We start from the raw sequence: 26384 nt of genomic DNA, 5'->3' as shown, positions 1-26384 counted from the left end.
ACTCAAGGTCGGGTAGTACATTCGCGAAGAAATTGCAATATTAATTTTAAAGAGAAAAATATATTATTTTAACTTCAATATAATATTCAATTTCCCCGTATGAAATATAATATAAATGTATATATCTCACACAATTTTTTAGATGCTAAATTCATTAAATAAATCGAGAAGCAAGAAATAATATAATATAATTATACATATTATTTCACAATATTTTTTTTTCGTTATCAATATTCATATAAAATTATTGTAAACAATTTGGGTTTCAATTTCTACGATGAGCTTTTCTGTGTCGAAGCCATTATCTGTGAATGATGTATAAGTCGCCTCGAAAGTCACTCCTCGTGCGAATGCACTCATCTAAACCCATGCTTTTATAGGTTGCCGCGACCGGCAAGTCGCCTGTGCATCACCTCTGCACAGGATCGCGCTTGACGCTCCGGCGACTCGGCGCCTGCGTGCGTATGCACCCATTTAAAACCATATAAAGTACAGTCGCCGGCGGCTAGCCGACAGTGCGTATGGGCCCTCAGTGTCGAATTAGGAAGAGTATTCAAGGGTGTATCTGCTTAGAATCCACGACAAAAGCAATAAAATCATGTCGTCGCAAGGGAATGAGAATCAAATAAAGCATATATAAACCAAATTTTGACCAATAGGAGAACGCAAAAAACAATTATCACTTCTCAGAAGTCAAAAATTCACGTCAAAAGCAATAAAGTCGTGGGAACGCTCGTTTTAGATACCGCTGAATCGATTTCCTATCCTACTTATTATATTTGATTCTTTCATTTTATTTTATTACATAAAAAATACAACATGGCGGTGTATGCAAGTCTGTTAATCTAATTATCATTGTATATTTTGGATAATTTTTGGTGAATTTATGCCTTCTCTACTTTAAGCAGAAGATGACTATGTAATCAGCGGATCTGATGGCTTAAATAATTGAAAATGTATAAAATAAAAGGAGTATGACATACATATGACATCAAGAGTTGAAAAATATTTTACATACTTTCTGGACCTGTCTTAAACAATTGCCTCAACTTATCTTATTAAGACTAGTTTCTTCACCATATATAGATATGTTAGTATTCTGTATGCAATAAGCTTAGTACTGTCGAAAATACATTGGAAGCCTATCTGTTTTCCGTTCTGTATTTTATAAGAATATTTAAATATTTAATTTTAATATCCAAATGATAGCAATTAATTGTTATTTTTAAAAATTGTGAATATGATAAACAGTATTCAAAAATTTGTTTAATAAAAACAAAGTAATATAGAAAATACTACATAGCAACTGTATTGTTTATATTGAGTTAAAAATATCCATAAATCAATTATCTAAGTAATCCCCGTTTGTTCGTATATCAATGAAAAAGGTCAGATTGATAACATACTATTGTAATATATCTTCAATTGCTTGAACAAATTTTAGTACGTAGCAATTTTAATTCTTCTCAGTTGCTATATTTAACCGAACCTACCTTATAATTTTATCATAAACAATATAATTAAGCAGCAAATTATAAATGTGATACTTACGTTGTCTACTTGTGTATTATGTTTATATTGCCATAATATGTTTATGAAGGTTATCATACTAACAATTCACTAATGTTTATTTCTTCTATCTTGATTATGTTTAACAATAATTTTTGGTATAGATACGTCAATAAATTTGCACATATGTACCTATTATGAAATTGTTATCTTAATATTATCGTATGTAAGTAAGATATATGTTTATATAAAACATATAAGTTACACAAACACAAACACAAGTATCACTGATAATAACTAGATACGTTTGAGTTTAATAAGAAATATTGCTCGTTCAATGATTAGTTGCGTTCGAGTAGTCAACGAGTTGAAAGAAGATCAATTGCTTCTTGAGCATTCCGTTGTACTTAAAAAGTGATTATAATATATAATTTATGTATAACATATCTGTAAAATTAGTATTATATGTATGTATTTTTAAAATGATAATTAATAATAACTGTAATATAAAAAATATATATTTAAGTGAGGTTATACAGCAAAAATGGTTTGTTTTGAATAATAATAATATACACTATTAAATTTAATATAAATTAGGATTTTTAGTATGATATTAGAGAAATTTTAGAATTTCATCTCAAAAGCAGCTATTTAACTCGTTAAAAATATTACAATTAATGTGGCTGTGCAACGAGAACTTGAGCGTAACTATTTTTATTTACTTTTGCTAGAATATAAATACAATAATTAGTCTTTTTACCCGAGTAATTGATCTTGAAAAAATTGATAGTTTTTTATATTTTTCTAAGAAATAAACGTATTGCCTGTGCAATTCTTGAGCAATTTAATGGGTCAGTGCAACTGCACATTGAACCGTGCTCAATTTAGGTTTATATAATATTATTAAACTATTTTTAATACAAGTGCAATCTTTAAAGGCTTGCAAGATGCTGAAAATTGGTTTTCTTGGAGGTGGATGTATGGCTAATGCTTTAGCTAAAGGATTTATGGCAGCTGGTATGTATTTTTGAATTTTGTCATAAAAAATGTCGTAAGTCACTTATAGCTATTAATATTATTCTTTAAATTATTCTTTTATACCCCAAACATGATGATTCACGACTCGTAACTTGTGAGATGTACATTAGATGTAAAAAAAATATTTTTAATCATTTTGAAATTCGTCGTACAAGTTGTGCAGTTATTAATATATTTTTATGTCGTACTTGAACATTTAAGATTCAATGGAGGGGGGGGGGGCATTAAACAGGTCAGGTGAGGGTATTTGCCCACCCTTGAATTTGGGCTGAAAAATACAACGAATCTTAATGAAGTCAAATTATTAAAAATCTTTTGGATTTTTTTTGGGATTTTGCAAATACTGATTTTTGTAAATGGAAATTAACTTCTCTCAGAGTGTGCCTCTAATTTGTAAAAAAAAAAACCACATTAAATAGATTAAGTTGACTTACGGTTCATTTCCACTCAATTTCAGATACTAAATTTAATATTTTATACTCAATAGGGCTAGTAACTGCTGAAAATATAATAGCCAGTGTCCATCCATCAGATCTAAAGAGTGCTACAGATTTTAAGGTTGTACCAAGTTATTTTCATCTAAATGGGACCAAAATGTTTTTAATATATAATAAATTTCAGGCTTTAGGAGCTGAAGCCGTATTTGAAAACATACCAGTAGTTGAAAAATCAAACGTAGTTCTGATTTCTGTGAAACCAGGAATTGTACCCATCATATTGGATGAAGTGAAGAATGTGAAGAATATCACAGAGAAGCTCTTCATATCCATTGCTATGGGAGTGACTCTTAAAAATTTGGAAGATGTGAGTTTTTAATTTAAATATTTTTGATCAGTACTTGAATAATGTTTGTATATTTTAATTTAAAGAAACTACCGGGATGCAGAATAGTAAGAGTGATGCCAAATACTGCTGTTATGGTCAGGACAGGAGCTTCTGTGCTATCGACAGGAGCTAAAGCAATCGCTAAAGATATTACTTTGACAAAAGATTTGTTTTCGGCTGTTGGAACTTGCGATGAAGCGCCAGAATCGATGTTGGATGCTGTTACTGCTTTGAGTGGATCTGGACCAGCTTATGTAAGCATTTTTTTAAATTAATTTTTATTTAGATTTTGCAAAATGTGGCTCACGAGCCGCATGCGGCTCTAGAGATTCATACGCGCGGCTCTTTAGTGAAAATATAGATATAGTTCTATGACTGTACTCAGAAAAACTCCTCGTTTTATAAAGATCGATTATCACACGATATCAAAATTTTATCCGAAACCATTTTTTTCTTAAGTAACGTTTTTTAATCAATCAATTTTATTTACTTACCATTGATATATGTCGTCATATAATACCAAAAATACTGGGTTTGAATCCCAATACTAATATTATACATTTTTATTGTTTATAGGAGATCGGAATTTGTGCAAATTATAATTCTAATTCTTATCGGTCATTACAGTTTTATTTTAGTTCCTTAATTTCTCTTAATCTCACGTATGAATATCGTAATGTAAAATTAAAAATCGAGCTAGTTTGTGCATACATGGTATCAAATATTCTTTAACGAAAAGCTAAGTGTATCATAGAGATTATGAATTTTTTCTTCATTTTAATATGATATTTTTTCTTTAGTAAAGGTCAAAAGGATACTAAATTTAATGCATTCCTTTTAGGGCAACATTAATTTTCGTTTTAAAGCGTTAATTGCGCCGATTTTAAATTTAAGCGTCATATCGCCGTTACATTATCCTCGTATTTTTCTGGTGGTGATAAGAAAAATATGTTTTTTGACTAATTTATATCGTATCTTGTACAATTTACTTGCATTGATTTATGATGGTCACATACATATATATACAATAATCGAGGCTCAGTTAGCAGCGTGGCGAGAACTTTTTGTATATGCTTTTGTTATTAATAAGTAAATAAATATCTACTACTTAAACTTATTAGTGTAGGTGTGTGAACATCTAATATAGATCCAACCAGTCAAGCCCGAGCAGTGAGATCGTTTTCCCTTTCGCTCGCTTGCGTGTTAAGTGATGATAGTGAATGAGAGATAAGAGCGTGCGGCTGCACTCTCATAACACGCGAGCAAGCGAAAGGGAAAATATCTCCCAGCTCGGGCCTCTAACCAGTGGTTCCTTCTTAACTTTTATTTTTTTAAATATTAAGGTGTACATGATGATAGAAGCTATGGCTGACGGTGGTGTCAAAATGGGTCTTCCGAGAGATTTGGCTTTGAAGCTGGCCGCTCAGACTGTGGCAGGAGCTGGAAAGATGGTGATCGATAGCAAAACTCATCCAGCGCAACTTAGGGACAACGTGACGAGTCCCGCCGGCTCGACAGCTGCTGGTCTTCATCACTTGGAGAAGAACGGTGGGGTCAAGTGCTCGTTGATAACAATTAAAGCACATCAACCATCACGATGCACAGTGTCACTACAATGCGTTAATATTTATTTTATTTTATATTTTAGCTTTCCGCGGAGCTGTGATTGGAGCAGTGGAAGCTGCTACTGAAAGGTGTCGCCAAGTGGCTTCAGGATCCAAATAAATAAAATGATATATTGAAAAAATATAATTATAGCTCAAATAAAATAAAATCACATCAGTAGTCATGCTCTAGTTCTTCGTCTTGCACCAAGAATCTCATATCAGAAGAACTGGGACTGCGTTGGCTTCTTGGCTGAAGTCGCCAGATTGTCCTTTGATTGTAAGCAGTTTTGCGCAGTTTTTTAACTGCAAATACAGCAGCTACAGCCACTGCAATGACTATAATTACACTGGAGATGGAGATGGCTATTGTAGAGTGATTCGATTTTTCGTTCTTAACTTCAGGACTCGAATCAGGTTCGTGAGCGTCTATAATAAAAAAAAGATTATTTAATCATACATAAATTATCTATAGATGTAAAGACTATTGTGTGACAAGCGAAATGCATGTACTGGCCGCAACGGGCAAGAATAAGGGACGCAATCGTGACTGTCTAGTGCACTCTATAAATTGTCATCTCCACCTCTCAGTAAATTTATAATGTGCTTAATTTAATACACGTTACCTAGAAAATACAATCAGTTGCATCTCAACTCTTATATAGATATCAAAGAAACTTTTATTTAAGATTACTGTGTTTCACTGGGCTTTATAACAACAAAAATCTCGTTGCGCAGCTTATAAAAATATATTTATATATTTACCTTGGTCGTATTTGACGTTCTCATTGTATTTTCCATATTCGTGCCTATTGACTTCCTTGTACGGTTTAGTAGTATCTATATATTTGACAGTTGTATTCAAAAATGCAAATGTCCAGATGGTTTTAGTTGCATTAGTTGAAGATTTATCACTGGGCTTAGGCAACAAACTAGTGGTATTGTTCAATGGAGGTAGTTTAGTTGTGTTTGGAGTAATTGTAGTAGTAGAAGGTACAACAGTCGTGGTCGTTTTTGTAGTGATGGGTCTTGGTGTAGTAGTCACTTTTGTAATCGTTGAAGTCGTTGATAGTTTGACAGGTGTAGTTTTAGTTGTAGACATAGTAGTAGTTATAGTAGTCGGTATAGTCTTTGCGGTTGTAGTACTGTTTGTTATTGGTGTATTTTGTATAGTTGATGAAGAGGTTTCTGTTGTCGATGAATTTGCTTTAACGCTGGTCGAGGATTCCGTAGTCCAATCCAACATTTGAGGAGACGGTAGCATTGGATGGTCTGTAGATATTGAATATCCGCTCTCAGGAGTCCCGCAAATTATTGAAGCTGTCGTCGACGAATCGTCTATAATAAAGGAAAATATTAGAAAATCTTCATGTGGCATTATAAAATAATTTATGAATTTAGTCGCTAATGAAATAATATGGCAACAAATTAAATGGTCAGAATTGAAAACTACTTTGTGCTAGAATAAAAATAAAATCTCAGAATTTTATTAACAACCTAGTTCTATCACGATAGACAATGTGTTCGAATCCCATAGTGTTTTTAAATGATTATTGTGGAAATTCTCTAATAATGAGCTAATACAGCTCATAGAGAATATCTTATATGTATTAAAAATAAAAAAAATATTATTCAGGGTCAGAATAAATATCAAATGGTTTGAATAAAAATAGCATATGGCCGGAATAAAAATATAGGACAATTAGAATTTTAATATAAGACAATCATGCGCATTAAAAAAAATTATTATAGCATTTATCAATATAAATAGGCAATAAATTATTTATTTTAGAAATATATTTTAAAATGTCTCGCTTGTACAAAAACTGTTAGACTCGAAGTACCTGAGGTACCGAAAGCTGGTTTATTTAATTATATGTAGAATCGGGAATAACGACAGAGCGGCGGCGGCGGAAAGCATGTTTGGCTTGTTGTGTTACAGCAATAACGATAACACTATTGCCAATTGAAAACATGATTTTGACCATCTGTCAAAATAATTCTTACTGTTAAATATAAATTACGAGCAATTAATATAAGTTCTGAGAATTTTATATTTATTCTGGCTGATGTATTCTGAGCTTTGTATTATATATAAATTCTGACGCATGTAGTATAGATTTTGGCCACAACCGTATTAAAATTTTGCCCCGAAAAATACGAGCCAAATAATATTATAAATATAAATGGTTTCAAACTTTGCTAAATTTATTTTCTTAACTAGTTTAGTAAAAAAAAATTATAATCAAATAATTATTTAAAATTATATAATCAAATAATTATTATATGATAGTCAATTTTATTAACATGGAACCACTTATCTTATTAATAATTGTTTTATATAGTTCAACATTTATTATAAAATGTAATAAACGGGTAAAAGCCAAGTTATACTCCCTGCAATACTAATATAGATAAAAAAATAAAGTTCCTTAATGTCTGATTATAAACATATATTATTAAGCGATTCATCAATGGATTATCATATTTGAGAAGATTGGCTAACGAATAAATTAATCCACAATATTGGGTCAAGATAATTAAAGGGGTGAATGATGTATGCTTTATGTTGCTCCTATCCTCTTAATTAAAGAAATTCTATTTAACATAAAAATGAACCAAAACACAATAAGTGGTTTTATAACTATGTGGTGGCAGTGGCGTAGCTAGGGTATGTGCCGCCCGGGGCAATCCTTAAAAATGCTGCCCCCCCCCCATACATTTTTTGCAGGGTCATAAAATCAGCATTTCTTAGAATAATAATTTGATTATTGTTAAGCTCTTGCTATTCGTAGATTTACATAAATTTTAGTTTATTCGCAGTTAAGAACCACATTAGACGAATATGCCACCCCCAAGCAAGTGCCGCCCGGGGCGGCCCGCCCCCTCCACCCCGCCATAGCTACGCCACTGTGTGGTGGATGTTTGATAGCACTTAAAAAAATATGGTCAAAAATAAACATAAAATTAAAAAATATATAAATTATATGATTCGGACCAGTTCCTCATAGCTGACATTGAAAAAATCAACGTACAATGAATATATTTAATTTAATGAAAAAATAAATTAATAAAACAATCGTTATGAATAATAATTTTTTATAATCTAAAAAGATTATTATAAGTACAAAAAGGTCCCGTCACGTAAAAAGGGCGCTGGCGATAAGGTTGCGTAGTGAACGATTTATAGGTCTATTTGATGGTAAGGGGTGAGGCGCGACGGGGAGATTATCAATACCGTCACGCTATTGGTTCGTCAGTCGGCCCTTGCTCTCCGCGTAGGCTCCATGTTCCATTCGCTCCCAAAATAACAACCTGCCTTGAAAGTGATTTACAGTAAGCAAATTTAATTATTCTACTGTAATTAATTTTCAGTAATGTACATAAGTAAATTTTCATTTACAGATGGTTTTACACAGAAAAGAGAAAAACGTAGTTTATAACGTACACTGTTTTATGAAAAAAGAAGCTGATAATGCTTCCGAACGCATGCTTTCGAAGCCACTGTGAGACGAATTGTAAAACATACAAGAAATTCTGATCTTCCCACCGTTTTTAGAACATCAGGTAAAAACATAAAAAGGGCTATTCACAATTTTCATATCACTGTAAAAAAGCCTACTATATAAAAACTGCGAAGAAGTTCTTATGTTCCTGCGATGGTAAAGTTCTTGCGGAATACGTAGGTTTACCACCACGTCCGCGCAGTACGGAAGCCAGTAGTATAAGAACGACCGAGAGTTTATAACGATATTTGTAACGGGCATGTCCAAAATAAATCAGAAAAAATGTGATCTTGTACTAACCATAAAGGCATACTTCTTTGTAGTCTACGCAGCAAGTACTGTCGTCCAAGCAGCATATATTGCATTCGCATTCGTAGTAGTGAGCATCATATTTTGAACCGCAGCGATTTAAACATGAATCTAAAACAAATTTATAATTAAAAAAATGTATTGGCATAGTATGTGCTGAAATATAATTTAATGTATACCTCTTGCGGTACTCTGATTAGATGCTACTGGTGCTTGCTTATTTTGAACGCAACGTTCACCCTGCATTATTTCAACGTCATCAATTGCAATGTCACTGACAATTCCTGGACCACGTACTGCTTCTATTATGACCTATTAGATAAAATATAAGTATTCAATTACAAGTTTTTTTAGAATCGCACGAGGGATTATTGCGTTTTGTAAAAAAGAATCTAATTCTCCGTAAGCACACATACCGAAGAAAACGCTCTAGCTAATATTTAGCTTTTTCCTGTATTGTTCATGTTGCATCTAATTTTTGCAAAGTAATATCAAAGTTTTTAACTGTCAAAGTAACACGTTAAATAATTTCAGATTTCAATGCGAGTGTCTGGCATTAAAATCTTCTTGAGAGCTTCTAAGTCCGAACACAGCATCAAAATCGCCGCGAGTCAACTTGTCTTTAACTCTTTACGGACTAAAGATTATGTTTAATTAATTAAGCAAAGGTAAACCAACATTTTTTTGATTAGAAAATATATCAATGATGAATGAATACAACACAACATGCTGAGGAATGTAACAAATTTCCTGGTCAATTGAAAATTAGCGAGTAGAATAAAATAGAACCTGTATATTAAGACAAAAAGTTCTTTTCCCATAATTAAAACTATATTTTTATGGCGAAATCGAAAATCAGTGCATTAAAATGTTATTAAAGTAATGCATTGAATAGTTAGTCAGTATCTTAAATTACTTTGGGAGGAGTAAAAAAGTTGTTCTGTTTTACGAATCTGTAAAATAATTAGTCTAGACAAGAATAGCTTTATATTTATAATTTGCTATTTTTTTTTTCTAAAATACGGAATTTGTAAATTCTGAGATAAGTTTACACAAAAATTACTCACTTAACAAAACCCATGAAAAAGTAATAGTAATGTTAAAATAAATTACGCATATTCCAAGGAAGGAGAAAATAATATCTCATGGAGTAGCCAGGCCTGCCGAGAGGGGGCAAATTCCAAGGGCCCTATTCTGGAAAAAATCATAGCAAGAATATATTTATAAAAAAAGTTTAAATCGACCTTAAATAATGAATTTGAACTAAATTACAGCTGTTTGAGATGTATGTATTGATGTATAATATATATGTTTAGTATATGAGGTATAAGTTCCTTTAGCCCTTTTTATACATACAATAAATAAAAGGAGCGGAACATTGCCTTCAAAAGCACCCACTTTCTGGATAGTACTTCCACAATAAACATTATTATTCAAAATCTAGAAAAAACAGTCTCGAATCTATCCCGAAAATGTTTTTTAAAATATCTCATTTCAGTAAAATCATATCGGAATATATTTTCACCAGTAGATATATATTTTTATCAGTGAAAATATAAATTATCTGGCAGGTGCTAGTAAAATGATAGAATTTCAACTATTCTATATATAGTAATATATACATATTTATAATTATTTATTTTTTAAATCTCGGGATTCACCGCGATTTATGCTTACTTGTTGTATTCCATATTTCGGCCGTGATTTTCCGGCCATGATCACGAATTGCTTGCGACTGTGATCATGGCCGGAAAATCACGGCCGAAATATAGCATACAACAAGTAAGCATAAATCGCGATGAATCCCGAGATTTAAAAAATAATTATACTCGCGTAAATCTAAAAATCCATATTATAATTATTTATTTACATCTGATGTATAAATGTAAGAGTGAATGTGTATTTTTGGTGAAGTTATATTTTCACTAGTAAATTCCAAATACATTTTCATCAGTAGATTATTTCTACATCAGTAGATAGGCGCTAATATGCTGCTCTAAAATGTCTATAAAACTCAATTTGATAGTTGCGAAACGTCCATTTCCTGTTCAACCCCAAACCAAATCTAACGAAAGTTCTAAAACTAATTATTAGAACTTTTATTAGGTCAAGTCCAAAATACAAACTAAACCAGCTCATCTCTCAGGGAAAAATAAGCCGAAGAATCACAGACAGACATCACATCTCACATATTGCTCCATAGTTTGTCTGCATTTCGATATTACACTATGTCTTAAAAATATATTAGCTTATCCTTACAGATATTATTATGAACTTATAATATAAGAGGACTGATAAAAGTATATTCAAGCTGACGGCGATGGCACAATTTTATTGCTTTTGACGTGGACTGGAAATTCACTAAATGGCAACACTGAGCAACAAAGAAAACACGACTAATTATCACGTAAATATTATGAGTAGATATTTTTAATAATTTTTAATGCCAAATTAAAATATTTCGCATAAAATATATATATATATATATATATATATATATATATATATATATATATATATATATATATATATATATATATATATATAAATATATATATAAAATGCCATTTTTGTCATGATTATATTTTTTTCATATTATTTGATTTTATTTCCTTAATGCATAAACAATTAGCTATTGAGCTAAATAAATAATTAAAATAATAATAAATAAATAAATCTTGTCTCTTATATAAACTTATATAATTTGTAGATATGATATGAAATATAATCTGACTTAGTTATTTAAATTAACATCTACATAGGTTTTAAGTTATATATCATTTTAAGGCTTAAACATATATAATAATTAAAGATACCTGAAAGTTTTCTTTGAATACGTCTAGATCAACAACCCCACGAAACCACGCGTCTCCTTGATTACCAGACTTTTCGAACATGGTATACTTCTTCTTGTTGTTATCGGAATCAACCACATCGCTCAATTCTATGCTTTCTGGTATTTGGTATACCCTCAAAGTGCCGATTGATCTTCCATACATATGATAGAAAAATACGAAGCATCCGTTGTTAGTCAGAGACGGTGGATACAAAGGAGAGATAAGGCGAGCAGTATCGTTTTCTTTGGTGTCGTCTCCTTCGACGTACATGTAGTATCCTAATCATAAAATAATTCAATAAAATTGTGATTTAAAGCGTGGTTCATGAGTCGCTTTACCATTTAAAAAAAATCCTAAATATTTGATCATGAAAAAACTACTTTCAAAACCATAGTAATATATTTATATATAGGAATACATATTCACATTTTTTATATAGCAATAATAAGGTATATTTTAAAATAAAATCAAGTAACATACTAAGGAGCTCTTTGAAATGATCGACTCTAAATTCATGGAATAAGTACGGTCGAAAAACTACTATTTGTTTGGAAAGGACGCGTGTTAGAAAATATGTTTTTCTACCCTTTTGTTACTGATCGCCTGAGTTGCTTCTTAGACCGTTTCTTTTTAGGCGTGACACATTTCGGGGGTGTGTCTTAGAAGCGATGCAACTGGTTTGCAAACATCCTGATCTGAGAAGTTTCATTATGTAAACATCAGAAACATCAGCGGATTGCCAATAAAAATATCATCACCACAAAACCACAGCTGATAAAAATATTACTATTAATATTAAAGACCTGCCATTTCAACTCCACCGCCTGATAGCGGCATCTATATTTTTCTATACTTGTGGTAATTTATAAATTAACTGTTATCTTTTACGGCGTCTATTTAACTGTAAAGTGACACCTATTTGGCCTCAAAACCCAATACATGTTTCATTGACTTTAATCTTAATTTAACTTGAACAAATTATGATCATATTCAAATATACAAAATTAATGAATGTAAGTAGAGCGTTCTCGAGCGCTAACGTCCTGGCCGCAATGGTTAAGAATAAGGGATGCAATTGTGATTCTTTAGGAAATAACTTTTCAGCTCAGAATACAAATAGTCATTCCTCCCTAAATTATTCAAAATATTAGTTGAAAAACAGTAGCTCACACTACTAAATACATTCACTTTCGATTTACTCTTTAATTTATCTGCTTAAAAATGTCAATTAAATGCATTGGTAAATGATTTTTTTTTAATTTTGCTAGGATATTAATTACATTTTAATCTGAATTTAAAAAAATAATTTGAGCTCTACATAGTAACAACTTTATTATGTTTTTTTTTGAATGAGATAAAAATATTGTTCTGCTTCATGAATATAGTAAGACATATAAGTAAAGATCGCATAATTGATAATATTAATAATGATTTTTTGTTACATAGGGTTGGGGAGTTTTGGTCGCGGACTGAGTTTAGACTAGACCTCCTACCTAAGTTGTCGCGAGAGACTATTGATGGTTTCTAGCATCACTAAGCAATACAAAGAGCCTGATTTTTTTTTATAAGATATATATACATATCTGGAGTGTTCGTATATACATAACCAGCTTTAAAGGTCTAGCGTAGACGGATAATAATAAATATAAAATTAAAAAAGGTAATTCAATTTTAAATGGTACAATGACTTGTTTTAAGATAAACTAATCCGCGTTTTGCTTACCATCTTTTTCAGTTTGGTATGTATGATCGAATGCAGGGCCTGTATATATGTGGTAACTAGGAGTATACTTGTTTTGTAACTTCCAATTAAAATCGTGGATTGGATCGTTCCTCCAACCACATAGGCTATTGTCTTCAAAGTCGCAAGACAACTTAACATTATCAGTGAGTGTCGCTAAAATTGATATATTTTAGAATTCGGTGAATAATTTAATGCCAAGAATTTTTTTGTGATGAACTCACCTGAGCAAGTAGGTACTGTGCCATTCCATTTTTTCCCATTACAATAGGATAATTCTTCTCCATTCCGCTTAAAACCAGGATCGCAAAAGAACAAGGCTATAGATTCTTTTCTCCAGTATTTCGTTGCTCCGTTTTTTGGATTGGGTAATAGTTCGCATCCGGGTTCTTGTGATTTAAAAAGTACAAATATACAATACGTTGACCTTAATGGTTTTTGGTTTGCGGTTGTTCAGTATTTATATTAATAATAATCCTTTATCCTTCTGATGAATCAGAGCATTTTTATTTTTCTTGGAAAATCGCTTTATTTTTTTTTAATTTATGGATTTCCTTGTACATAATTGCAATTATAATATTGTAAATATATAGCATTTTGTTGTTAAATAGTACTTATCTAAAGCACAACATTTTACGCAGGTTATAAATTCAATCATATATCATATAACCTAATCATATTTTTGTGGCAAAAACTGTTCTAAAATGTTATTAATGACAGTAATAAAAAAGTGTTTAATTATTAGAGCCATTTTTAATAGAAATATATTGTTTTCTTAAAAAAACATTGTCAATTGTCGGTTTTTATAAAATACAACAACACCATATTAGTTCATAATTTTATTTTAAATTAATATTTTTATATAATCGAAGTACAGTTTACATCTAGGTAAAGTTCACGTATTATTAATGCTTTATAAAAATATACTATAAATATCTATGATTGTAAAAATATTTAATATAACAAGAAATTTAAAAAAGCATTAAGCCTAAAAATGACACTACACTACGGTATGATCTTTAAAGATTTCTCTATAAATAAGTCATTTTTTAATCATAAAGCCAAGCGACTTTTTGTAGAAGTTTGTTATAAAGTCATAAAATAACGCTTTGTCTTATTTATGTGGTACAAAGTAGTTATTTAGAATACTCACTGATACAAACCGGATGCGGAGAATCGAAATTACTATTTTTGCACGTGATAATCTTATTCCCGAAGATTTCATAGCCTGGAGAGCATTTATATCTAACGACCCTACTCCCAAACTTGGACTTTACAATTCCATTTTCGATATTAGTGTAGACGCACCTCGCGAGGACTGTAAAGTATTTCTGAGATCATTATCCAGCATCACAAGGGTTTGATATTTTTCAGGGTACGTACCACACTTAGGATCTAAAACTAACACAAAAACGATCAACTGGGGCAAGTACACTTTCAGAATCCACTTGATTTTCACAGCCATCTTATCGTTTTTTAAAATTATAAACACAACTACTCCATAAGAACAGTGGTTAGGCACTAAGCCGATATTCCTGTTGACCGGATGGAGCACTTCCCGCTCAATGTGGTGTATTGTAGAGATTTTTTTATAAAAATAATGCGCACCAGATTACAGCTATCTGCACAGATTACAGATGATATTTTTTCTGTGCGGCTTGACATGACATTGAGTCCCAACGGGTTCAAGGATTTACAAACTATAGTTGAGGGATCGGAAAATTACGGCTCGCGGGCCGAATCCGGCACGGGATAGATTTTAAATTTTAAAACGCTTTAAAATTTCAAGGCATGTGCTATAACACAACGGATAACCGTAGAGATAAATAGTGGTGAGATGTGCCTATTTGCGGTGTTCCTACTGCTTTGCATTCCACTGTGACGTCATGCAGTTGTAATTCGACACTGTCTTCAGTGCCTAGTGTAAGGCTTATTGCGATATTTTGTTCTTATTTTATTACCTGTTTATGTCAAAAAAAGCCCAAAAGTGACATTACCATTTAAAATTTAAATGACATATTCCGTGTGATATATTATTATATTTTAAGACAAATAACACTTAGAGAACATTTCAGATTTTTTCAGGGAGGAGAGAAGGGGGAATTTGCCTAGTCAGTGATCGTTTTTTTTTAATATTTTGATTTCATTCAAATTCATATTATTTCATTAAATGACACGCATTTTTCTGGTCGAATTCGAGGCAGGGAAAATGTCCCTACATTGCCTCTTCCTAAATGACGTTTAAAGCTGAACATCCGGACTTGCTCTACTATACAGCAGTTCGATGGCTCAGACATAATCAAGTTTTTTGAACTTAGAGGAACGATTGAAATTTTTATCACAGAATAAATCCGGCCTTACCTACTATTATCGAATACTAAATGGCTTTCGATTTTTTGCTGCAAATATCATAGGATTTTTTACCAAATTTATCTTAAAATACATTCCGGTCCGTAATTTTTGCCAAATTTAAAGTGTTTTGTGGAAGTGTGACTTTTATAAAAATGATTATAAATATATATGTATTACCATCTCTCGATATTTTTTTAATCTTCTTTACGTTAGCACGATATTTTTATAAGCATATGTTCCATTATTTGTATCACTCGAAAACGCGTGAACGGACCGTAATTGGTTAAAACTACAAAGAAAAACAATGCAACATATATATAACTATGATGCATTGTTTTTATAATCATATATAAATAACTTACATTTATTTATAACCATATATATAGCTGAGACTGCAGTAGTCATTTCAAGAACAACTGACGCTGATTGAACACCATTAATCTCATATTGACGATAGGAAGTGACGAACTTTAAACCCAGTTTTATGCAATGTTATCTCAAAATGCAATTAAAAATTTGTTCATAAGTAAGATTTATTAGGAGAAACACGTATTTTGAGCAATTTATGATTAAATCGTAACAAATATGCAAATAGATGCTACAATTATAAATTTTAGATTCAATACTTCAATTTTGCTTTCTGGCAGGCCGAGCCTAAAATATTTTATATTTTTACAAAAAAAATATATTTTCACAAAAAAGTTTTCTAACCCCTGCCATAGTTAATTGTATGTTTTGTGTTAAGGGTTGCTGAGAGATAAGAGATTTGCCTTAATGAGATTAGAAATGCAGATGTGAAGACTGAACTTTTTATCTTCATGTTTGCTTTATCTAAAATTAAACTATTATATCACAAGTACATATATTCAATACAAGTTAATATATAATTATTTTTTAAAGTAATAATAAATAATAATTGTAAGCAATGTTTATAAACAGACATTTTACTTAATTTTTTTGTTTGAGATTGCTATATAATGAAAGTTCTAAAATTTTAAAACTAATTATAGTTTCAGAAATAAGCTAAAGAATAAGTAAAAACAGACATCGCACCTCACATATTGCTCCATACTTTGTCTGCGTTTTGATATTACACTATATTTTTAAAATATAATATTTTATACGAGTGGACGCAAAAGTGGTGACTCCCTACGTGATTGAAGGAATACCAGGACGGTGCAAAAATGGTAATTTGCCAATCTTTTATGGACTTCTTATATAAGAGGGCTGATCAAAGTATAGTCAAACCGAATTTTGCTCAATAGGAGAGCGCAAAAACAATTATCACTTCTCAGAAGGCAAAAATTCACGTCAAAAGCAAATAAAATCGTATCGGCGTCGTCGCAGTGGGAACTCTCGGTAACGAGCGTTCCCACTGCGACGGCGACGGCACGATTTTATTGCTTTTGACGTGAATTTTTGACTTCTGAGAAGTGATAATTGTTTTTTGCGCTCTCATATTGGTCAATATTCGGTTTAGATGTGCTTTATTCGATTCTCACTCGTAATATTAATATTAAAAGTCTTATTATTAACGCTTAATAATCAAGCGTTTTCACCGCGATGGCACCATTTTATTGCTTTTGACCTGGACTGGAAATTCACTATATGGCAACACTGAGCAGCAAAGAAAACACGACTAATTATCAGACAAATATTATATGTCTAATTTTTATATTTATTTGTAGCATTGAAAGGGTTAACTCGTATCTATTATTATTTATTCAAGAAATTATATTACAATGTTAAAAAATATATAAATGCTATTTTTGACATTAGGTTCGGAATCATTCGCTTTTGGCGGCCCTGATCAAGAGTAGCATCACTTATTATCATATGAAGGATATGTGTCATGTATAGCAGTAAAGACAGCATTGTTTTGGATAGACTTAACAGATATGATTGGTTTTGACTGGTCAGAAAATTTCATTCGCAAGACCTGACATCTCACGAAGGCTTAAAAAATATTATATTATATGGCAAAGCAACGCATTAGCTATGTTGGGATCAAATTTAAAGAGTCGCAAGACGAGTGGACGCAAAAGTGGTGACTCCCAACGTGATTGAAGGAATACTAGGACGGTGCAGAAATGGTAATTTGACAATGCAACCTTCAAATATCGCCAGGATGGCGCTTGCATTGCTAACGCTATGCTAGAAGAGGTGCGGGAAATGCTCACCAGGTCGTCGCTCGATCTCACTACACCAGATGACATAGCCGTTTCCTGGATTCCGCCAGCACAGCGCCTCTCTGGAGAGCGGACACTAAAGCTAATTGAAGTTTGGCATGTAGTATTTATATATGTTTTATTCCGTATTGATACAAATTTGTAGAGTTTAAAACACTGTCCTGTTTGAGATGTATAGTTTGTTTGAAACTAACATCAACTAATAAATGTTCGATCTATGCATAGACAATATTTGTAATAAAACCGCATAGTTAACGTATTTTCTGTTCAGAAAAAGTCACTATTGCGCAGTTGTCTGGATTAGGAATCTACGCATAAATTTTACAGGGTCGTTGATTTAAGTTAGAAAAATATGTTTTTTTTTAAACATTTTATATATAGATTAAAACAACATTCAAAATTCTATTTTTTTGTTTCCAAGTAAGTTATTTATATAATATTTGCTTTGTTTTTTTTCTATAAACAAACATTCTTCTCCAGTATTTTTATTATGTCTTGTAAAGGTAAGCAAATAATTTGCTTATTAGTTTAACAATAAAACGTCTCTTAGGTTACAACATATTTTATGTAAAATTTGTCCTTAAAATTAGAGTAAGAAAAATAAAAAAAATATACGTTTTAATACAGATTCATATCAATTATTTACAGAAAATACACTTAGCTATCGAGATTTAACTGTAGCGTTAAAAACTGTGTGAAAAATAAATGTGTCTGAAAAACCATTTAAAGTAAGTTAAAAAAATATAAATTATAATAAAATAGAGACACATTTTTATTTTGTCAGAGCATTTTTCTCTACTTATTAAAGGTTGCAATTCTATTTCTCACCATATTTTTATTACTCTAGATTTTGATTACATAGAGAAAACGAAAAAATAGTCCCCGAATATATTCCTCTTTTTCCAACTATTCGTTATTCCAAAATTTGTCTTGATATTCGCTTATATCTGTAGTGAAATATTTTTTATTTTCAAATTAAATATTGTCATTCCAAAAGTGTGCGCTATATTTTTTAACCTGACTTATCGCTTCATTGTGCCTTTTTTGTTTTGCAAAATTAGTCTTTTTATTCTCATGTCATTCACAGCAGCCATTGATATAACAGGAAAAACACTTTGTAATTGCTAAAACTCCAGAAATTACTCATAATTCTGAGTTAATATTAGCTGCTGTGGACTTTTTCAATGGCTGGTATTGATTTATTTTATCGCTTTTTCAATACATCATGATTTTCTAGAAACGCAATACTAATTAAGACAGTTATAAATAAAGTCACAACTGTTTCACTGGTCCAAGTTGTTTTCGTTTTCTATATCGTTAGACGATATTATCAATCCGTCGTCAAAATTTTCGTATTAACACTGTACCGGACTTCCGGACTTCACTGCTAGTCGATAATGATGTATTTATCACAAAAAGGAAATGCTTTATCGCTTAACAATATTCTAAACCCAAGTATAACTTGTTATTTAATTTTATTCAATTACTTTATTTTGATTATGACATTTTTAGAACGGGAAAAGAGGAAACATAAGGTCGGATTATTCAAATCAATTATGTATCAGACAACCGTCACCATAGCTAGAAAATATTATAGGAATAATTCTGATAAAAAATCTATATGCAAAGGTAATTAGTTTTTAAATTATTATTTAATGTGAAATCACTATGTTAATCACGTACAATTGTCTTGTAGCTGGACCAGCGTTGACGTGAAGAGGGAAGCGGCTGCTTCCTTAGCTTTTCAAATCTGTGAGTCTGTTTTTTCAAGTGAGATTCGTATCAACTATCGTGCATTTCAAGTAAGTTTTTGTCTCGCTTGTTCTGGGATATGATTCCCGAGTATTTCCTATAGTTTTTTATGTCTCTATACGCGATAATTTAATATTTTAATTGATAAGTAGGGATTAAAAATTCTTTTGCTTCGACACGTAGGTGATTATTTACTTGATTACTGACAGATAAGATGTCTTTAAAAATTGAAAAAAGTGGTTCGAAAATTGAAACAACACAATTTAAAGGATGTGGATATTTGCACCTAATGTATGTACGAATTACTGGATAATTGCATCTACTGTTCCAACCCAAATCTAACCTAAACGAATTCATCTAACGGAAGTACAAAAATTATAATTAGTCTTAGAGCTTTTGTTAGGTTAGGTTAGGGTTTGTACAGTTAATGGGCGTTTCGTACTTACAGTAAGTGTAAATAGCCACATCATAATTTAAAAGCTTATGAACAATGAACCGATTTGAACTTTTAGTGATAATTTTAATTCAGTAATATCATTCGTGATAGTCGACTGGACGAATATTGTAGTGCTCTGTGTTTCTTTCTGATATTTCGCCTTAAAATAGTTTTCTTTTGTTTTTTAACTAATAGAAAATCACTCAGTCTATTTATAAAAATTGTAGCTTATCTGGCTGGTGAAGAAAAAAAGAGTACGTGTATTAGAAAAGCATTCTCTGATAAAGGCTATGAATTACTAAAAAACCCCTTTGATATAATGTAACAAATGTGTATTTTTTACTTCAAATAACTTTAACCATCTTAACCCTTTAAAAACCAACGACTGATTAGTGAGTTACCTGTTATTTATCTTCACGCGCTAGTATCTCTTTCTGAGAATAATTATAAAATACTTGGTTTACTGATAAATGATGATTTGAAAAAAATGTAAGTAATTAACTATTTTGTTTTAAAAATATAATTTGCTTAAAAAATTGTTTTAAAAAAATAATCAACAAGTTAATCACCAGTTAGTCACTGGGGTTTATGTGGTTTAATATATAACAGGTACACAGGAATTAAAATTTAAAAATTCTGGGTTATAAGAAACCCTAGTTCCAAGGCTGGTGAAAGTTTCTGATAAACGTTCCTGTTGTAGGTGAATTTTTAACCATTGAAGTTTTAGCAAAAATTGCACATTTACACAAATCTTCTTCTGTGTAAAGGCATCGAGGGACTGTTGTTTATAATCCACATGAGGCCGCAAATCCCTCAGAATCTCCTATCGTCACGATAAGCATAAAATATGCATATATCGGCGAGTCATTAAGTCTAGACAATTGAACCAATTATCTTGTGGCGACCACACACAAGTCTTCGTTACGACCAGAAAAAAAACACGCAAGTGATCTTATTGTAAATGTTCTACGTCATTAAAAGAATATTTATTTGTTGCGAAACGACCACGGAAAACAATAAACCACACAGATGCCACCCACATTTTATTATCGCAATTCGACTAATAATATTAGCTTGTTCACTTACTGGACTTTTATGATCACTGAGAGATTGTTTATACTAAAGTGATGTTAATTGTTATATGATGATAACACTTGCATAAAATGTCGAATTACTATTGTGATACTTTTATTTTATTCCGTCTATTGTCACGTACAGTCCGCACTGTCTGACATAAAAATGATAAATGGTGTGGCGACCACACACAGGTGTCCACGTGTGAAAGGGTCTTTTTCTCAAAACTTACGTTTATTTAATGTGTCCCAAAATTAACGCAAGAATTGATTTAAATAGAAAACACATTTTTTAGTCTTTAGATTGTTATTTTTATTTATTGAATCATATATTACATAGGATAGGATTATTTATGATTATTATTTATTTTTACTAACCCTAAGCTCTCAGCTGTCAACATTTACTGCACAAATGACGGCAAATTCAAATCAAACAAAGCCACAAAGTATCCACCATAAATAAATCTGTTGCGACAAAATGTGCTCTTTCGGGTTTGCCCTCGAAGCGGCCGTTCCTAATCTGCTATAGCGAGCAACGGATTTTTTTCAAAAAAAAACTGTAATTGATCGTCCTACTGAAAAATGCCCTATGGAGAATAACTTCATACATAGACTTCTTTTGAACTTTCACTTCAGAGCTCAAGGCATTCAAACTTCAGGAGCTCTTCAATTTGGACTACAGCCAAAATGAGACCGACTCAGCTTCATACTAGTGAAGATCGAAGAAGCCACTTCTCTCTTCGCATCTACTGGTCCATTTCCAGATCAAATCCACTTCTGAGACACCTAAAGTATAATGTCGCATCCACGGAAACATTTCTTTATTGTTGCACAAGGTTTTAAATAATATAAGTTAAATATTGACATCCTCATTTATCCTCGTTGAACAAACATTTCTAAAAATAATTTTTTGAGTCCTTGTGACAATATCTTTCCCACAAAAAATTCGGAGATAGGCTTTGAACAAACGTTTTCGAAATGAACGTTTTTAGCTTCCGCAGAAATTTGTTTTCTTCAAACAAATATTCCAAAATGGATTTTAAACAAAATTTCGGAGATGTCTTTTTTATTTTTAGTGTCATCCTTTGATATTTTTAAAATCTGGTCACCTTAAATGATACCAATAACAGCAAACTTTGTATTTACAATAATATACCCCCTGACTCGAACGTCGGAACATAATTTTGCCTTATTGCGCTTTTAACACGTATTCGCGAAGTCTCTACAAAATGTTACAATAATTAGTATAAAAACTAGGATCAAAGAGAAAGTTTAATAAATATTAAAATAGCAGCGTATTTAGCATTACCTGATTGTTATATAAAACATTTATCTAAATTGAGTGGTAAAGTAGCAACCATGTGTATTCTAAAACACGTTTGCTAGTGTTGCGCTACATAGATTTATCACAATCATATCGTGTGGTCAGAAAGTGTACAATTATCGTTGTATAAATAAATTTGATATAATAATGGATAGGTTCGCCTAATAATAAAAAAATAATAAATATCTAAACGAAGGGTTAGATTTACAATGTAAACAGTGATACGTGAAGAAAGTTCATTTATCTCGATGACCTAAAAAAAAAAAACTATCAACACAGTTTTGGATGACAATGGAAAACAATATAGTTCAAAAGCACATCTGGAATGATCTAAGCTTTTCATTACAAATATAGCACACAATAATTGCACTGTGTGTATTAGATTATTTTTGTACTTTTTACATTGTATTTTTATATTTTCTACCTTGTCCCAGTTTTCTATTTTACTGCGATCTCTAGGTGAAAATTCGTCATTATATCTAGGTCATGCGATTCGGAAGCGTCCTATATTCTTAAATAAGAGACGTGTCGAACGCATAAAAAAAAAACAAATAAAAACAAACAACGCTGACTCGGTCTTGGGTATTTTAGAAAAGTTTTTTCCTTCAGAAATGCAGCGTCATTCACGTAGTGTAGTATTTTTGGCACAAAGGATTTAAGCGATTAAGTTATAATTAGGATATCGTCTATATTCTCATCTAATGTACATGGAAATCATAAATATGGTATTTTGGAGTGGACCAGAGGTAAGAATTTTGTTTATTTGGCACAAGAGCTAGAAAAAATGTCTCGGAGAGTCAAACTAGGGGGAACGTGTTTGTGATAAATTAGCTGGAAGATGTAGTATCTTCCATATGTCTTAAACATATGTTATTAATCAGTAAAAATATCATGGTTATTGAATAAATGTTTATATAATTATATTTTTATAGTACTAGATACAGATTTTTGTCTAAGAACACGCCCGTGCGCTATGATATTTCAGTGTTTCTACACATGTCATTCATTATATTACACTAGCATATTTTAATATATTTTTTGCAATAACGCTCCTAAAATAAAAGCTCTGGAATACAAGATCGGTTAATTATAAAATATGTATTCAGTAACGGGTTATCAAAATATTACTTTAATTAATATAAATGTCGATGAAATCATTTTTTTGATTTAAGAGATATTATTAGTTGCAGCACATTCATTTTATTTAAGAACCATGATATGGACGTAAAAAAAGCTTCTAATGATATAAGGAATTATTTAATTTTGGATTGCCATAGCACAGCTTATACCGAAGATTGGTAGCCTAATTTTACTGTTAAGGACTTTTAAATATACTAATACTATAGCTGGTTTTGCTGAATAACCCCATTGGTCCTTAGTGGTTTCAATTATAAATGTCCCTTGCTCTCGTCATTAAGATATATTTATGTTTTGGTCATGCTTAAGTCTATATGTGATAAATAAGGAGTACAAAATTTTGTAGAAGCAAAAAATCAGAATAAAAAAAATCAATTCTATTTAATGTTTACTTTAGTTCCAAATACACTAGATCGTTTTTTATAACCACTTTAAGCAGTGATAGAACTCTAAAAGCAACAATCTGAAATTCCTGAAATTGTTCACAGTTTCGTGTTGTTATAGCGTGGGATAACAGCTTCTTTTAGCGCTGCAGCGTGTCAACTGTTTTTTCGTGATGTTTCTTTTTTTACCTTTTAACTCGAGTGTTATTCTAAGCCATTTAATTGCGTTTCCAGCGACTTACATAATGCCAGTCGTTGGAAACGATTTTTGAGACACATTAAATTCAGTGTTAGATGGGTAACAGTGAAATTGACATATACTACGACTAATAAATAACCAGAATGTCAAATATCATGTTTGTGATTGTTTAATAGCAATTGTGTATTTTATAGCTATTCCAACGACTGACATTAGATTAACACTTTACCCACACATCACACATCGAGGGTTACTATTTTATATTTATTTTTTATTACAAATCTGACCATCATGACTTGTCTTGTCAGGCTTACCCAATGCGTCATGATGAACATTATATAAATAATAATTAAACATTTGAACATTTAAGAAAAAAACAATAATAGCTTTACGGGTAAGGATAAGGGATGCGATCGCGACTCTTTAGGGCACTCTAAACCCCACAGCTCAAAGTTTTCTTTGAATTCAATCCAACAAAAATAAGTACTTCGCTTCACTTTAATTACATACAATGGAGCAATACTTGAGGCAATAAATTATTAAAGTGGAACGCGCTCCGCATAACGAAACTGAGCATCATCGACGCCTTATCGCAGACTTTGTCGTTGTGCATTGAAAATCATTGAACGTCACTACCAAATCATCGACGGACGTATTTCTGTTTAAAACACCTCCATCTAAACTCAGAGCATTTCACCGGGTAAGGGACTTTACGATGCTAAAAAGTAGTCGATTTAAAGAGGTTTTTATCAACTTTTCCTTTATAAATAATTAGCCTAATAATCTAGTTTAAGATAATAATTTTAAGAAACTGAAAATGTTGTCGATTAATGTAATAACTTAGTACCATAAAAATGTATTAAACCCAAAAATTATGTAAAATTATTAACAGATAGCGAACCTGTTAAATTGATTGTTTTATAGGTAATCGATTGCCGATTGACTACCTCCACAGTGACTCTCGGGTTTTCTGTAAAGATAGTGAATCGGAATTTGTGCGAATACTCTGAAACACTTTTAGTTCAACAGCATATAATACATATTTCGAGTTATTATAGCCGGATGAATGTTGTTGATAAAGAGCAAAAAGAGCGAATGATCTAGATTGAATCCCTGTGGTACTCCAGATGAGACAGCTGGCTATTCAAGTAGCTATAAAAAACCTTAGCTTATGATAAATGTCAATTGATTTTTGGTAGTGGAATAGACTATATCGATCTGGATTAAGTGAGAAAAAAGGGCTTTGACCTCTTCAGCTAACATTTCAAGTTGTCCACATTGAGGAGCTTGCTGCCTAGATGTTGACGTGGTGTTGGAGCCACGTTTCATATTTAGCAGCAAAACGTTTTATAGAACTAGCGACGTCTTTGACAATTAAGTCACGATGTATGTTTCTATCGCGAACATACCACGGAGCATTCACAATGTTTCGTAACCCTTTATTTTGATTATTTTTAATGTGACACTGTTTAGCAAATCCCTTATTCCCGTATATATCTTGATTTTGCTGTATATTGATAGTTTGGAGTTTCTCTCATAAGTCAATAGGTTTCTATATTTTATTTCAAGTTCTTCTTTTCTTATTTTTTGTATATTCTTCTCACCGCATTTTTGTGTCCAAGGTCAAATGTCAAAGTATTTAGCTGCATTTACAAATGATTCTAAATGTTGCCGTAGTTTATTTTCATACTGCCAGGACTGATGTATGATTTCAAATCATATGTGTACAACAGAGTATCAGCCCTAGGACACTTCCTTATAGCACTCCAGCTCTTATTTATTTTTATTCAGTATATTCATTATTTTGTTTCACTATGAATAATTTGTTGTAAATGTAGTATGCTGCTTAGTTTTTGAATAAAACCTCTATGCCATAAGCTTTAACAACTTTTTATAAAATCAGTGATGTGATGCATCTGATCGATTTTGGAATATGAGTAGAAAATCCATTATTAAAATGGATTTTCAAAACACTGATTTTAATGTAAAAATCAATATAATCAATTTATAGATTTAAGATATGATGTCATTTGAAGCACGTTCGTTTTATTTAATTGACAAGAAAATGGACGAAGACAATTTAGTAAGTTGTCATATGACAACTTTCAGTTAACAACTTAGCTTGTTATTAATTTCTCTTTGCTGCACATTATTATTTTTTATTACAAAG

The 26384-nt window shown here is 31.4% G+C and overlaps 2 protein-coding genes and 1 long non-coding RNA gene across 5 annotated transcripts; 2 read left to right on the top strand and 1 right to left on the bottom strand.

The window, feature by feature from the left end:
- The first annotated feature begins 1442 nt into the window (after window positions 1-1442).
- On the top strand, window positions 1443-5161 carry P5cr-2 (Pyrroline-5-carboxylate reductase-like 2). Of its 2 annotated transcripts, XM_088184693.1 has the most exons (8): window positions 1443-1600; window positions 1674-1923; window positions 2448-2526; window positions 3035-3105; window positions 3169-3351; window positions 3417-3626; window positions 4716-4920; window positions 5021-5161. In XM_088184693.1, the coding sequence occupies exons 3-8, from the start codon at window positions 2457-2459 to the stop codon at window positions 5095-5097; spliced, it is 816 nt and encodes a 271-aa protein (XP_088040819.1). In that variant the 5' UTR covers window positions 1443-1600; window positions 1674-1923; window positions 2448-2456; the 3' UTR covers window positions 5098-5161. The 2 variants fall into 2 exon arrangements, with proteins under 2 accessions (XP_088040819.1, XP_088040820.1); XM_088184694.1 differs by having other exon boundaries at window positions 1443-1923.
- LOC148235630 (uncharacterized) lies at window positions 5107-14942 on the bottom strand. Of its 2 annotated transcripts, XM_088184689.1 has the most exons (9): window positions 14753-14942; window positions 14523-14687; window positions 13594-13758; window positions 13352-13525; window positions 11608-11906; window positions 8971-9103; window positions 8783-8902; window positions 5742-6314; window positions 5107-5405 (listed from the first exon to the last, which is right to left on the bottom strand). In XM_088184689.1, the coding sequence occupies exons 1-9, from the start codon at window positions 14832-14834 to the stop codon at window positions 5152-5154; spliced, it is 1965 nt and encodes a 654-aa protein (XP_088040815.1). In that variant the 5' UTR covers window positions 14835-14942; the 3' UTR covers window positions 5107-5151. The 2 variants fall into 2 exon arrangements, with proteins under 2 accessions (XP_088040815.1, XP_088040818.1); XM_088184692.1 differs by lacking the exons at window positions 11608-11906; window positions 13352-13525; window positions 13594-13758; window positions 14523-14687; window positions 14753-14942 and adding an exon at window positions 9905-9980.
- LOC148235631 (uncharacterized) lies at window positions 8181-9459 on the top strand. The gene is made up of 3 exons (XR_015809371.1): window positions 8181-8312; window positions 8382-8543; window positions 9326-9459. It is a non-coding gene; the product is annotated as an uncharacterized LOC148235631 (long non-coding RNA).
- Window positions 14943-26384: the final 11442 nt, after the last annotated feature.

Source organism: Plectrocnemia conspersa, unplaced genomic scaffold (assembly GCF_051122295.1).
Source record: "Plectrocnemia conspersa isolate PC_06_02 unplaced genomic scaffold, ASM5112229v1 ptg000004l, whole genome shotgun sequence".
NCBI lineage: Eukaryota > Metazoa > Arthropoda > Insecta > Trichoptera > Polycentropodidae > Plectrocnemia > Plectrocnemia conspersa.
The sequence above is the reverse complement of the archived record's forward strand: the minus strand, read 5'-3'. Positions and strand labels throughout refer to the sequence as shown.

Excerpts from the sequence above, each read along its gene's own strand:
- P5cr-2 (XM_088184693.1), top strand. The coding sequence starts at position 2,457 with ATGCTGAAAATTGGTTTTCTTGGAGGTGGATGTATGGCTAATGCTTTA. Across the intron at positions 2,527-3,034 it reads TAAAGGATTTATGGCAGCTG|GGCTAGTAACTGCTGAAAAT; the intron begins GTATGTATTTTT and ends TATACTCAATAG. Across the intron at positions 3,627-4,715 it reads GTGGATCTGGACCAGCTTAT|GTGTACATGATGATAGAAGC; the intron begins GTAAGCATTTTT and ends TTAAATATTAAG.
- LOC148235630 (XM_088184689.1), bottom strand. The coding sequence starts at position 14,834 with ATGGCTGTGAAAATCAAGTGGATTCTGAAAGTGTACTTGCCCCAGTTG. Across the intron at positions 14,688-14,752 it reads AGTTTTAGATCCTAAGTGTG|TCCTCGCGAGGTGCGTCTAC; the intron begins GTACGTACCCTG and ends AATACTTTACAG. Across the intron at positions 9,104-11,607 it reads TATTCAAAGAAAACTTTCAG|GTCATAATAGAAGCAGTACG; the intron begins GTATCTTTAATT and ends TTTATCTAATAG.